The sequence below is a fragment of the Peromyscus californicus genome, unplaced genomic scaffold (assembly GCF_007827085.1).
Source record: "Peromyscus californicus insignis strain IS unplaced genomic scaffold, ASM782708v3 Scaffold_4__1_contigs__length_199733344, whole genome shotgun sequence".
NCBI classification, from domain to species: domain Eukaryota; kingdom Metazoa; phylum Chordata; class Mammalia; order Rodentia; family Cricetidae; genus Peromyscus; species Peromyscus californicus.
In genome coordinates, this window is record NW_026294562.1 from 172,317,623 (window position 1) to 172,329,835 (window position 12,213).

At 57.2% G+C, this 12,213-nt stretch overlaps 1 protein-coding gene and 1 long non-coding RNA gene across 2 annotated transcripts; one reads left to right on the forward strand and one right to left on the reverse strand.

The window, feature by feature from the left end:
* Positions 1-938: 938 nt before the first annotated feature.
* On the reverse strand, positions 939-8,458 carry Erf (ETS2 repressor factor). Its single transcript, XM_052763527.1, is given in 5 exon segments — positions 939-2,238; positions 2,240-3,099; positions 3,202-3,317; positions 3,674-3,908; positions 8,311-8,458. Coding segments are annotated over 5 exon segments (1,650 nt in total). The 5' UTR covers positions 8,333-8,458; the 3' UTR covers positions 939-1,821.
* LOC128125803 (uncharacterized) lies at positions 6,122-7,736 on the forward strand. Its single transcript, XR_008223231.1, has 2 exons — positions 6,122-6,420; positions 6,651-7,736. It is a non-coding gene; the product is annotated as an uncharacterized LOC128125803 (long non-coding RNA).
* Positions 8,459-12,213: the final 3,755 nt, after the last annotated feature.

Consider the following 12,213-nt stretch of genomic DNA (forward strand, 5'->3'; position numbering starts at 1 on the left):
TAAGATTTAGTTTTATTGGGGCTGGAGAGATGGCTTGATGGTTAAGAGCATTAGATGCTCTTGCAGATGTCCGAGGGTCAGTTATCAGCATCCATGTGGCAGTTCATAACCATCCCTATCTCCTTCCAGAGCATCGGACACTCTCTTCTGACCTGGGGCACAGTCGGCACACATGATAACACGAATATGCATACAGTCCAAACACTCATACCAATTTCCTAAAAGATTTTTATTAATGTGTCATCTGTGTGAATGTATGCCAATTCTGCATGGGTGCCAGGAGCCAGAAGAGGGCAACAGGTGCCCTGGAGCTGGAGTTACCGGTTGTCATGACCACCCTACATGGGTACTCTGAATGGAACTGAGATTTTTCTGGAAGAGCAGACTCTCCAGCCCAAGATCTGCATTTCAAGACATTGCCGGGCTCGCTGCAGAAGGATCCCCAGCAGTGATAACACGACACTCCCCTTTTGTTATATGGCCCAGGCAGGCCCTAAACTTACCTCATCAAGTGCTGGAATTACAGGTACGGACCACTACACCCTCCTCCTTGTACACTTAAGGGAGATGAGCAGCGTACAAGACCCTCAACTGGGGACCTGATCAGGGTGTGGCTTAGCAGTCAGAGCCGGAGGGAAGAGCAATTCAGCTCAGCTAACAGGAGAACTAGGGACACCAGGCTCAACCCTGCTGAGGGTCCAAGAGGCAGCTTGGATGATAAGAAACCAGTCAAGGAATACAAGACTAGAGAAAGCCAGAGACCTTAATCATCAACTTTGAGGTTTGTGCCACCTGAGAGGAGGAGGCCAATAACTCCCCAGGCCTATTTGACCTGTTCAGATGGAAGCCGGTGTGTCCAGACCTGTCCAGAATTAAGGCAAGCCTGTGGTGATGCTGTGGCCGGCGGCACCCCGTACCTAGGACAGATTACCACATGCAAAGGTCCAAAGTTTTATTGTTCTGAATACATTCTCCAGCAGCCCCCTTATGTCCCACCCCACCCTCCATTCCCAATACAGAATAAGGCTTGACCACAGCCCTCCAGGCCACCCCGGGACCCCAGCTGGGAGGCAGAGAGGGGCTTCCAGTTTGGTTTCAAGGGACCCCCTTCCTGTCCCCTGACCCACCTGCCCATGGGCCAGACCGAGGAGCAGCTGGGGGTGGGTGTGAAGGGACTGGACCAGTACTGGGGCGGAGTGGGGAACAGGCACTTGTAGAGATTTGTGGCCCATAGGCGGCACCCCTCACCTTCCTCTGCCTCCCACCCCACCACCCCCACAGAATTTTTGGTTTATAAAATTGTCCCTCTGGCCCCTGCTGCAACCTTGTGGGGTATAAGAAACCCAGGCACTCACAGCCCCTGGAGGGGCAAGGAAGGCAGGGTTAGGGCTGGGAGGGGATATGAAGGGGGGAGGACGAGGTAAGAGGCAGAGAACAGGGAAGGGGACAAGGCTTTACTTCCTACGATTGTAATTTTAAAAAAAAGTTCCTGGGTGTTCAAGGCCAGAGCCTCTGTTCAAATAGAAATCCCCAGAATGGAGGTGCCCCCCCTTAACACCCTCCTCCCGCCCCCCACCACCACTTTGCCCAGAACTTAGAAACCCAGAGATAAGGAGATTAGCCCCTAGCCCTGGGCACCCACCCACCCTACCATTAAAAAAAAAATTTAAAAGTTTTATACAAAATGTGGGGAGGAGAAAGGGAGGAGGCAGGGAGGAGGCTGAGGGAGCTGCCCTCACCTCCAGGGCTTTGGGGGGGAGGGGGTTAAGGCAGCAAAAGCTCAGGGAAGGGGGGGGCACACGGGGCCCTTGCCCACAGCTCTCAGGAATCATGATGCTCCAGGGAGAGCTGCGCTGTGGCGTGCTGGAGGTCAGAGCTCACCCGTCGTGGGGTGAGGGGCCCCCCGGCCTCCCCAGGGCCTGTGTCCCCACGCACCTTCTTGTCCTCACCCTCATCCTCAGGGCCCCCGGAGAGGCCCCCGCCCCCCTCCAGGCGACAGTCTTCACTCCAGCGCCGCTTAAAGCGAAGTTTAAGGGGCATGCACTGGGCCGCCCCAGGTGCCTCTCCGGGCTCTGGCTTGGGGGGAGCAGGTGGGGCACGGGGGGTCTTGAACACCTCCCCATCTTCCTCATCCTCGTCACTGATGTCAGTCACCTCCACCTCCTCGGACTCGCCTTCTGAGATGGGCTCCACCTTGATCTGGGGTGGTGGCGGTGGAGGGGCCAATGCCGCTGCCCCCCTCAGCCAGCCCACCTGGGCTCCCGCTACACTTGTCGGCGCCTGCTGGAGCCTTCTCTCCAGCTGCCCGCTGCCGGCGTCCTAACGGGGGCGGCTGCAGCTTAAACTTGAACGGGGATGAAGAGGAGGAAGAGGAAGACGAGGCTGAGGAAGGGACCGGCGGGGTCTCGGGTGCCATGGGCGGCAGCGGGCACTTGTCAGGGCGCTGGGGCTGGGGCACCACCAGCCCAGGGTAGTGCAGGAAGGCTCGGGGACTGAGGTGGTAGTTGTAGACGCTTTGGGTGTGGGCCTGCAGGTACCGTTTCATGTCCTCGGGGCTGAAGGAGAAGTGGGAGCCTCCCCCTGAGCCACTAGGGCCCCCACCGCCACTAGGGTACATAGGACTCAACGTGGGTGAGGGTGTGTAGGCCAGGTGGGTGGGGGTCATAGGCAGAGCTGGGGAGAGCTGAGGGGGTAGAAGGGAGCCAGGCCCAGCCAAAGGTGACACAGGGAAGGGGCTTAGGGGTTCGGGGCCACCCCGGGGCCGGGGGTAGACACGGAAGACACCAGGGTCATGCGGGAGGCGGGCCAGGGGGGGCCCTCGGAAGGCACCCAGCTCTGGAGGGCCAGGTGGCCGTGCCCGGGGGTCCTCTCCCAAAGGCTCCTCCAGCTCTGACGTGCCATCACTACAGTCACTGACTGAGCCTCGGCCCAAACGGCGGGCTACCACAGCAGAGAAGAGAGAAGAGGAAGATGAAGAGCAGGCCGGTGGAGATCGGGGATCCTCGGTGGGGGACAGCACCTCGGAGGGCGTTGAGGGAGGGAAGCGAAAATGGCTGCCACCCGATGGCACTGGAGGGGCACTTTGGGGCACGGCACCCCCTGACAAGAGAAGGGAGATTTGGCATCAAGATCTCTGGTCCATGCTGGACACAGAAGACCCACCTCTTCATTCACTCCAGGCCATGCATCCCCCACACTCACCGGCCAGACCCACGTCGATGAAAGGGTAATTAACCAGCACCAGTTTGTTGAAGTTGAACTTGTAGGTGAACCGTTTCCCCTTGGTCTTGTGCAGAATTCGCTTGTTATAATAATAGCTGTGGGCACAAAACACCATGGGGCCATCAAGCTACACTCCACAAGACCTAGGCACCATGACATACATGTGGCTGGGTGCCACTCATAAAGGGTACCCAATAGCCAAAGGCCATAAAAGAGAAATCAAGTAGCCAGAGAGTGAGAACCACACTAGAAGCTCCAGTGTGACTACATTCTCTGCCTAGGATACCTCCGTGTGACCCATGAGCTCCAAGGGTCAGGACTTGCCCAGGGCCCGACTTCACGCAGCTAGAGGATCTTATAGATCAAACCCAAAAACCTGTCCTCATGCACCAGGGGTTTCCAACCATGGGGACCTGCCACATGTCCGCTGGGGTCCACAGCCCCTCCTCACCGCAGGGCCCGGCTCAGCTTGTCATAGTTCATCTGGGGCTTGCACTTGCGGACCCCCCAGAGGCGGGCCACCTCATCAGGGTCCTTGATGACAAATTCCCCGTAGTCCCCTTGCCAGGCAATGACGCCCTGGTACTCCTCCTTCCGTAACAGCTCCAGGATAAAGTGCCACAGCTGGATCTGCCTCGAACCAGGGGAGGACTCCGGCTTGTAGGCCCAATCTGGGAAGGCAAACCCTAGGGACAGGAGACAGGGAGTGGCCTAGGGTCAAGATGCCAGGTTGGGGGCTCTGGGTTGACATCCTAGAGTCCACCTCCTGCCCAGCCCCTCAGCCTTCCATCACCAGGAAAGCCCTCTCCCCTCAGCCAACTGAAGACTCACATCGGAAGGTGACAGTATGTGTGTCTGTGTGAAGGGGTTAGACAGGAGCTGGGAGGAGGGAAGCTGGAGCCTGCTCCAGCGACACCCGGAGAAACAGGAAACCGACGGCGGCGGGTCCCGGGGCCAGTGCCAGGGGGCCAGGCACCAAGCCAGGACGGCGGGCAGGGCTGCCAGTGGGGGAGGGGGAGGGGCAGGAAAGGGCACACGTGGCCAGTAGGATGGGGGTACAGCCCTCTCTATGTACCCCTACTTCCATTTAGAGCCAATAGTGCCCACCCCCCCCACAGCTTTTGTGATCCTCTCCTTAGAAACATATATGATCTTTCCTCTTAGACCCATAGAAGCTCTTCCTCCCTCCCAGAGCTGGAGAAGATTTTTTTTTTTTTTTTTCTTAAAAGGACCAGGCCGGGTGGGGTGGCTGGTTGACGATGAGGTCAGCGCTTGCACACACACAGAGGCTTCTGTCTTCCCTTGAGAGTGAAACCCAGACTGTCTGAGAGAGTCCCCCCCCACCCCCCACAGCACTGGACCCTCTGAGCCACAATGGCCTCCCCCAGTCCATCCTTAGGACCTGGATGGAGGGGACCTGGCCCAGACAGAGCCCAAGCAGGCCCAGAATTGTCACCTTCCTCCTTCTTCTGCCATCTCATCCTCAGTTTACTCCCTGCCCACCTGCTGGCCCGCCCCCAGCATTAACCTTGGGTAGAGGTTGGCAGTGGGCTGACTTGGTCCCTAGAGGGGGGTGGGCAGCCTGGGGTGGGGGGGGCTGCGGTTGTTATTTCCCAAACCCCCGGGTAATCAGGGGCCATCAATAATTCAGCACTAGGCAGCCGGTAATGGAGGGGTGGGAGGAGGGAAAGGGGAGGAAGGGAAGGAAGGAGGGAGGCAGATCAGGGGCCCTAGAGCCACTATAGAAAGAAGACCAAGGTATATGGCTAAAAATGGGTGGGGTCCCAAGCCCTAGCCAAACTGGTGTATGTCAGTACCCCCCCTCCCTTGGGCCCAGCTCAAGCAGAAACCAACTAAGTCTCGGTGCAAGACTGAGCCTCCCCAAAGCCTCAACCCCAATGTGAAATCCAGAAGAGGTCCCTTCCCCTTGAGAAGGCAGGAACCAGTAGTTCCACTCCTTCAGGGACCACGTTTTCCAAATGCGTTCGTTCCTCAGTGTTCCCCTGCACAGACTTCGGAACCCTGGGCCTAGGAAGGGATGGCCAGTTCAGCAATCCCCTCCCCTAGTCCATATGCCCCATTCAGAAATCCCCGCCTCAAACCAGCCAGCCACTGCCAGGTTCCAGGAACCTGATTTCTAGATGTTTGGGACCTGAGCCCAGAGTCCTGAACCAGCAGCCCTACTCAGTTTAGCAGGGGCAGCCCCTGACAAACCCTTCTAAGGACCCAGGCACCCAAGCCTCATCCTTCTCTTGGGAATCCAGGTGTTCACCCCATTATCTCTGTCCTGCTACAGAGAACCGAAGTCCCAGGATATCCTCTAGGGTTCAGGGGTCTTTGTGAACCCAAGTAATCAAATCACCCCTCCATATACCCTGGAGCCACCTCCAAAAATCTCCTGACTCCCATCAGTGAACCAAGCTCCACGCTACTCCCACCTCCGTTCCAATCTGACTCCCAGTCCCAAGGGGGGGGGGGGGGGCTGAAGTCCCTAAGACATCAGTCTGGAGGTGGAGGGGTGTACTGACTTCCACCCTCCCCCCCCAAAATTAAAGCCACCCTTCCCAGCCCACCAGCCCCAGCCTCCGTGTCCCGGTAACCAGGCAACGTGTGTGCAGCGACAGTCCTGGGAGCGGGGGAGCAGGAGGCTAAAAATAAACTTTGCAGAAGAGAGGGAGAGAGACTACATGCAACACAAAGGGAACTCGGAAAGGAGGTGGGGGGGCTCTGGAAAGCCCTCAAGCCCACATTCTGGGAGCTGTCCCAGGCCCCCTTGTTAACCTCCTTCCCTGAGCACCACCACCCCCAGGCCTAGACCTCGGCTGCCACTTCTGGCAGAGACCCCTCCTCAAGCCCAGGCCCACCCCAGCACCACCCTAGTACCAGCTTTCCTCATCAGGACACAGCATACACGAGGGCCTGTTCCCAGCTTTGGGGAGGGGACGGAGTGGGGGTGACGTCAGGGTGTCTCAATGGGGCTCTGTTCCCCAGGCCTTGGAGCCAGGAGCCAGGCACCGGCAAGGAGACCATGTGTGTGTTGTATACGGGTCCACGTGCTTAAATCACGGAAACACCAGCTCTGCAGCAAGAAAGCTTGAGAGTACAGGAGCTCTCCGGCATGGGGGTCCAGTGAGGTTGGAAAAAAGCAGCTGCAACCGAGAGAAGGGCTGGCTCCAGAAACACAGACAGGGTGTAGAGGTGGCTGCAGACAGGAAGGGCTGTGATGGCTGGGTCCCAGAAGGCACACCTGGATATCCCAGACTGTGCAAGCCTGGGTGGGGGCCTAAGTTCTGGGAAACCACCCCCAACTTAACATAAATGCCTAAACTTTTTTCTTATGGGATTACAGGGGTCAGATAGGAGGGTGGGGGGGGTTGAGGAAAAATACGCCTGCCTCCCGGGGGGCCTGAACACCTCCCCCACTCCAGGCAGACCTCGATGGCGCCAGAGCCGGGAAGAAAACAGGAAGTGGGAAACAGCCACGGCGGAGTAGAGAAGCGCCGGGATGGAGGATCGGATGGAAGGGCGCGCAGTGGCCGGCAGTCGGAGAGACAGACCGACCTGGAGGCGTTCTGGTCCCCCGCCTTCCCCTGAGAAGCTACACGCGACCAGGACCCCAGGCAGGGTTGCACTGGCCCTACAGGTCCCGTCAAGCCAAGGCCCGTAACACCGAGGGAAGACAAGGCGGGGTTGTCTGGGCGCCTTGGTCCCCTCCCCGGGCGAGGCGAGGCTCCGGCTGCCCCCAGGGCCCGGCAGCCCGTGAGCCTGTGGGAGTCGGGGAGTAAGTGGGACGCACGTGACTGACCCTACGGCACAGCGCACCCCTGCCCCACCCCCGCCCCCTCCTCGGCCCCAATCCCCTGGCGCCGGAGCCCCACTCCGAGCCCTTTAAGAGCCGCCCCCACCCGCCGAGCAGGGAGGTGGGGTGGGTGGGCCGGTCAGGGCACACACCCGCACATAGGAGCCCGAGCCGCGGCCGCCGCCGGGGGAAGGAAACAAGTTTGAACAGCGGCGCCCGGCCCCCTTCCCCCCCTCCCTCGTCCCCGCCCCGGGCCGGATTCCGACGGGGCAGACGGGCAGGGGGCGGCGAGGCCCCCTCCACCACCACCACCACCCCCCCCGCGCGCCCGGGCGCAAAGTCCAGCCTGTGCAAGCCCGGGGGCGGCGGGGGAGGGGAAGGGGGAAAAGTCCGAGTGGGAGGGGGGTTAATCCTGCTGCCCCCCGCCCAGCGAACGGGGGGGGGAGGGGAACCCTGGCCCCTTAAGGAGGAGCAACTTGGCGGGGAAGAGAGGGGCGGAGGAAAAGACGGCCCGCTGAAAGAGAGGAGCAGGATCGAGGAGGGGGAAGGACGACGAGGGAGCCTCTGCATTCTCCCCCCCCACACCCCAATCTTTCCCACCCTTCTCAACTCCCGGCCTCCGCCCGCGCCGGAGGAGGGTACCCAGGTCTCCCCTGAGCCACCTTAAAGCGGCGCGTTCTAAGGTCGGAAACAAAAAGTTCCTTTTTCGAACGTTCGGGCTGCGCTTTGGAACTTTGCGACTCAGTGCGGGCGGGGGAGCGAGGAGACAGACGGGGGAGGGGCGGTGCAGCTCGGACCCCGAGTCCCGTGCTCCCCACTCACGCCCTGCTCCAGGCTATCCAGTACCCCGCTCACCCGGTGCGGGGCACGCGCCGCCGTGAAGGTCACGGGCCGGACCGCGCAGCGCAGAACCCAGCATAGCGGCCCCTGTACCGAACCCCCACCCCCCGTCCCGCACACGTCCCGGCCCCCGGAGTGCAACGTGACAGAACGGCAGGGAGGGAATCTGCCACCCCAAGGATCCGTGAAAGCCCAGGTTGCCGGGTCCCGGCAGGGAAAGACCAGCACCCGCAGCACCCGCACCATTCCAAAAGGATCCACGGAATTGGGGTTCCCAGGCAGCACCCCAGCTCGCGCCGCGAGAAGCAACAGGTCTCGAGTGCTCGGGGGTCCCCCAGAACTGGGGATCAATCGGGCTCCCTTGAACCCCTTCAGCCCCCGCCCAAAGTTTTTCCTCCCGGTTTCCCGGGGCAACAAGTCTCCCCCACACGTGCTGCCCCCGCCCCCACCTGTGTCCGCCGGGGTCTTCATGCTGGGGGGCCCGGGGCAAGGCGCCCCGACTCCGGGCCGCTGCTCCTGGTGCCCGCGTTGCCCCGTCCCGTCCCGCGCCCGTTGGGACGCCCTCGCCGCCGCACCCGGCCTCGCCTCTCGGAGCCTCTCCCCTCCCCGCCGCCGCCTCCCGGGTTAATATCGCACTCCGGGGCCGGGACGCCCACGCCCCCCGGCCGGCGACGTCACCACCGCGTCGCCATGGAGACACTGTGCCCGCCCCCTCCCGCGCACTCACACACGCTTGCCGGCGCGCAGCCACTAAGGACTGGCCGGCTCTTGGCTTAAAGGGGCCGCGCGGCGGGGGAGGGAGGAAGAAGAGGGCGGGGAGGGGCTGGGGGGTCCTGGGGGTCACGACCCTTCTTGGAGGCTCTAAGTCAGCAGAACTTAAGTCTTCAGCACTCACTACCTGCTGCCTCTCTTCTGCCTTTTCCTGGCTCCAGAGTTTCTTTTGGGACCTTTCGGAGGAAAGGAATTTTATGAAGGGGGACGATCAGAAATTTTTGTGGGGAAGGGGCAGAATCTTCTCCGCAGGGGGCGGAGTCTGGATCTTGGAGGATGATCAAGAGCATAGCCATTTCCCAGCCTGGGTTTACCCAACCCCCCTCAACCCCGAGCCTGAAAGAGGGCAGCTGTCCAGGGGTGGGGTGGAATGGGTGGGAAACATTTCCCAGCATCGGAAATGGGGAGGCGGCTGTACCCTCGGCTCCTGTGGAGATGGGGTCTTGGCCTTCCTGATAGACCCAGTCCAGCTGGGGAGGAAGTGACCAGAGGATGCATTCGGGAGCCCCCACAATCATTACCGTCCTCAGGCTGCAGCTGTCCTGGGAGCGCGGCCGGAGGTACCCCCACCTCCACACCGGAGCAGGGGGTTCCGGAGATAGTGCCAGGATGCAGGGGGCGACCCAAGTCTGAACAAATGTGCTCCGGAGGAGCATTTGGGGGTGAGAGGAAGACAGGGCTTAAGACCAAAGGCCTGAGCGTAGGGGAAGTGTTAAGTCTGTGTTCTCTGCAGCAGATGGGAGGAATGGATGGAGCCTGAGGCTGGGAAACAGGAAATCGGGGTACCGATCGGATGCAGGTAGGCAGCCTGCAGCGGGGTAGAGGGCAAGTAGAAGCTATATTTTCACAAGCTAAACATAAACACAGTCTCAGGGAAAATGAAAAATAAACCGGAGTTAGCAACGCGATGTAGGGCTAGGAGACTGAAAAGATGATGAATCAGACTCAGCCGGAAAGAGGGAGGGCCCATCGGGTTCAGGCTATAGGTTCTTAGTGCTTCAACCCCAAACTTCTCCGTTGCTGGGTTCCTGTTTAGCCTTTAAACTAGCTCACCAGTGCTTCAGAGACGTCTCATGTGCCTCCTTAGGGAGACCGTTGGCCTCCAGGGAAGTGTCACCCCCTTGGGGAATTATGTAACCTTGCCTACGGACAGTGCAGCTCCCCACGGATATGTAACCCTCCGGGAGCAGCGTGGTCCAGCAATAATCACCATTGTTACAATAACAGCTCTCAATTCTGAGTGCTCACGATGTGCCAGGCTCTGAGCCAAGTATTGTCTGAGGCATCTTCATACTCCCAATGAGGGGGTTACTACTGTAACTCCTATCACAGATGAAAAATAAAAGGCTCTTTCTTATAGGGGAAATCATTCTGCCAAAATCCTATAGCAAGGAAGTACTGGGATTAGTATCCAAGCCTGTACAATTAATATCCAGATCTGTATAATTCCAGTTTTGCCTGCACTTCACTGTTTGAAATAGATCAGTAACAGGCCCAGTATCCCCTCTTCCCACCAGGAAAACAGACCTGAGTGGCAACCCTAACTCTGCTACCCTCTCTCTGACCTAAAACAAGTGAACTCACCTCTTTGAGCCTCATCTGTAAAATGGGGCTACTGGTAAACCCTAAAAGATTAAAAATTCTTATTAGAGCCGAGCGGTGGTGTCGCACGCCTTGAATCCCAGCACTCCGGAGTCAGAGGCAGGCAGATCTCTGTGAGATGGAGGCCAGCCTGGTCGACAGTGAGTTCCAGGACAGGTTCCAAAGCTACACAGAGAAACCCTGTCTCCAAAAGAAAAAAAATATTATTAGAAACCAGGATGTGATGTAAATGTGCAATAAATATTGGGCTGGGGTCTAGCTCAGCATATGTTTGGCATGCTTAAGACTCTATGCTACACTGCCAGCACCAATAATTAATTAAATAAAGCTAGGCATGCTAGCTAGCTCACTCCTGTAATCTCAGCACTCAGGATGCTGAAGCAAGAGGACTGGTCCAGTTCAAGGCCAGCCTGGGTTATTTGGGAGTTCAGGGCTAGCTTGGGCTACATCATGAAGCACTGTCTCAAGAAAACCTATAAAACAAGGGGCTAGAGCAATGGCTCAGTGGTTAAAGAACACTGACCGCTCTTCCAAAGGACCCAGGTTCACTTCCTAGCACCTACATAGCAGCTCACAACTGTCTGTAACTCCAACTCCATGGGATTCAACACCCTCATACTGAGTTACTGCTCTTGCAGAGAACCCTAGTTAGGTTCTTTTTTTTCTTTATTAAGAAACTTTTTGTTCATTTTACATACCAACCACAGATTCTCCTCTCATCCCTCTTTCTGCTCCCCCACAGCCTTCCCCAACTACCCACCCCCATCCCCCATCCCCTTCTCCGAAAAGACCTCCCATGGGGAGTCAGCAAAGCCTGGTACATTCAGTTGAGACAGGACCAAGCCCCTCCCCCCTGCATCAAGGGTGCGCAAGGTGTCCCACCATAGGTAATGGGCTCCAGAAAGCCATCTCATGCACAAGGGATAGATCCTGATCTCACTGCCGGGGGTGCCCTCAAACAGACCAAGCTACACAACTGTCTCCCATATGCAGAGGGTCTAGTCCAGTCCCATGGAGGCTTCACGGCTGTCGATGTTCATGAGTTCCCACTAGCTTGGTTCAGTTGTCTCTAGTTTTCCCCATCATGATCTTGACCCTCCTTACTCATAGAATTCCTCTTCCCTCTCTTCCACTGGACTCCTGTGCTGGCTGTGGATTTCTGTATCTGCTTCCATCAGTTACTTGATGAAGGCCCTAGTTAGGTTCTTAACACCTATATAAGGCAGCTCACAACTACCTGTACCTCTAGCTCCAGGGAAATCGAATGCCCTCCCTGTCCTTAGCTGACACTCACAAGCACACACACAATTAAAAAAAGATTTTTTTTAAAAATAGGGTCTCGATTTGTAGCTCTGGGTGGTCTAGGACTCACTCTGTAGACCAGACTGACTTTGCACTCACAGAGATCTGCCTGCCTCTGCCTCCTGAGTTCTGGAATTAAAGGCATGTGCTACCCAGCTAAAATATTTTTAAAGTAACAAAATAAATATACAAATAAAACTGATACTGGAAATAATTATAAACAGTGAAAAACATACATTATATATATGTATATATACATGTAATATATATGTGTGTGTGAATATATTAATCGAGTGATCATATACCTCATTGATGTGAGCACCCTATGCCCTGCAGACACCCAATTATAAATAACACATATCATTGGCAGTATGAAATTGTGCCAGTCATGGTGGTGTATGCCTGTAATCTTGGCATTAGGGAGACTTGAGACAGAAGGATCCTAAGTTCAAAGCCACTCTGAAATATATAGCAAGATCCTGTCTCAAACAAACAAAAAGGTAGGTGTTTTGGTTAACTACAATGCCCACTGCACTCTTACAATGTACTAAGTTAAGTGTTTTTTTTTTTTTTTTGGTTTTTTTGAGACAAGGTTTCTCTGTGTAACTGTCCTGGCTGTCCTGGAACTCACTTTGTAGACCAGGCTAGACTCAAATTCACAGAGGTCCGCCTGCCTC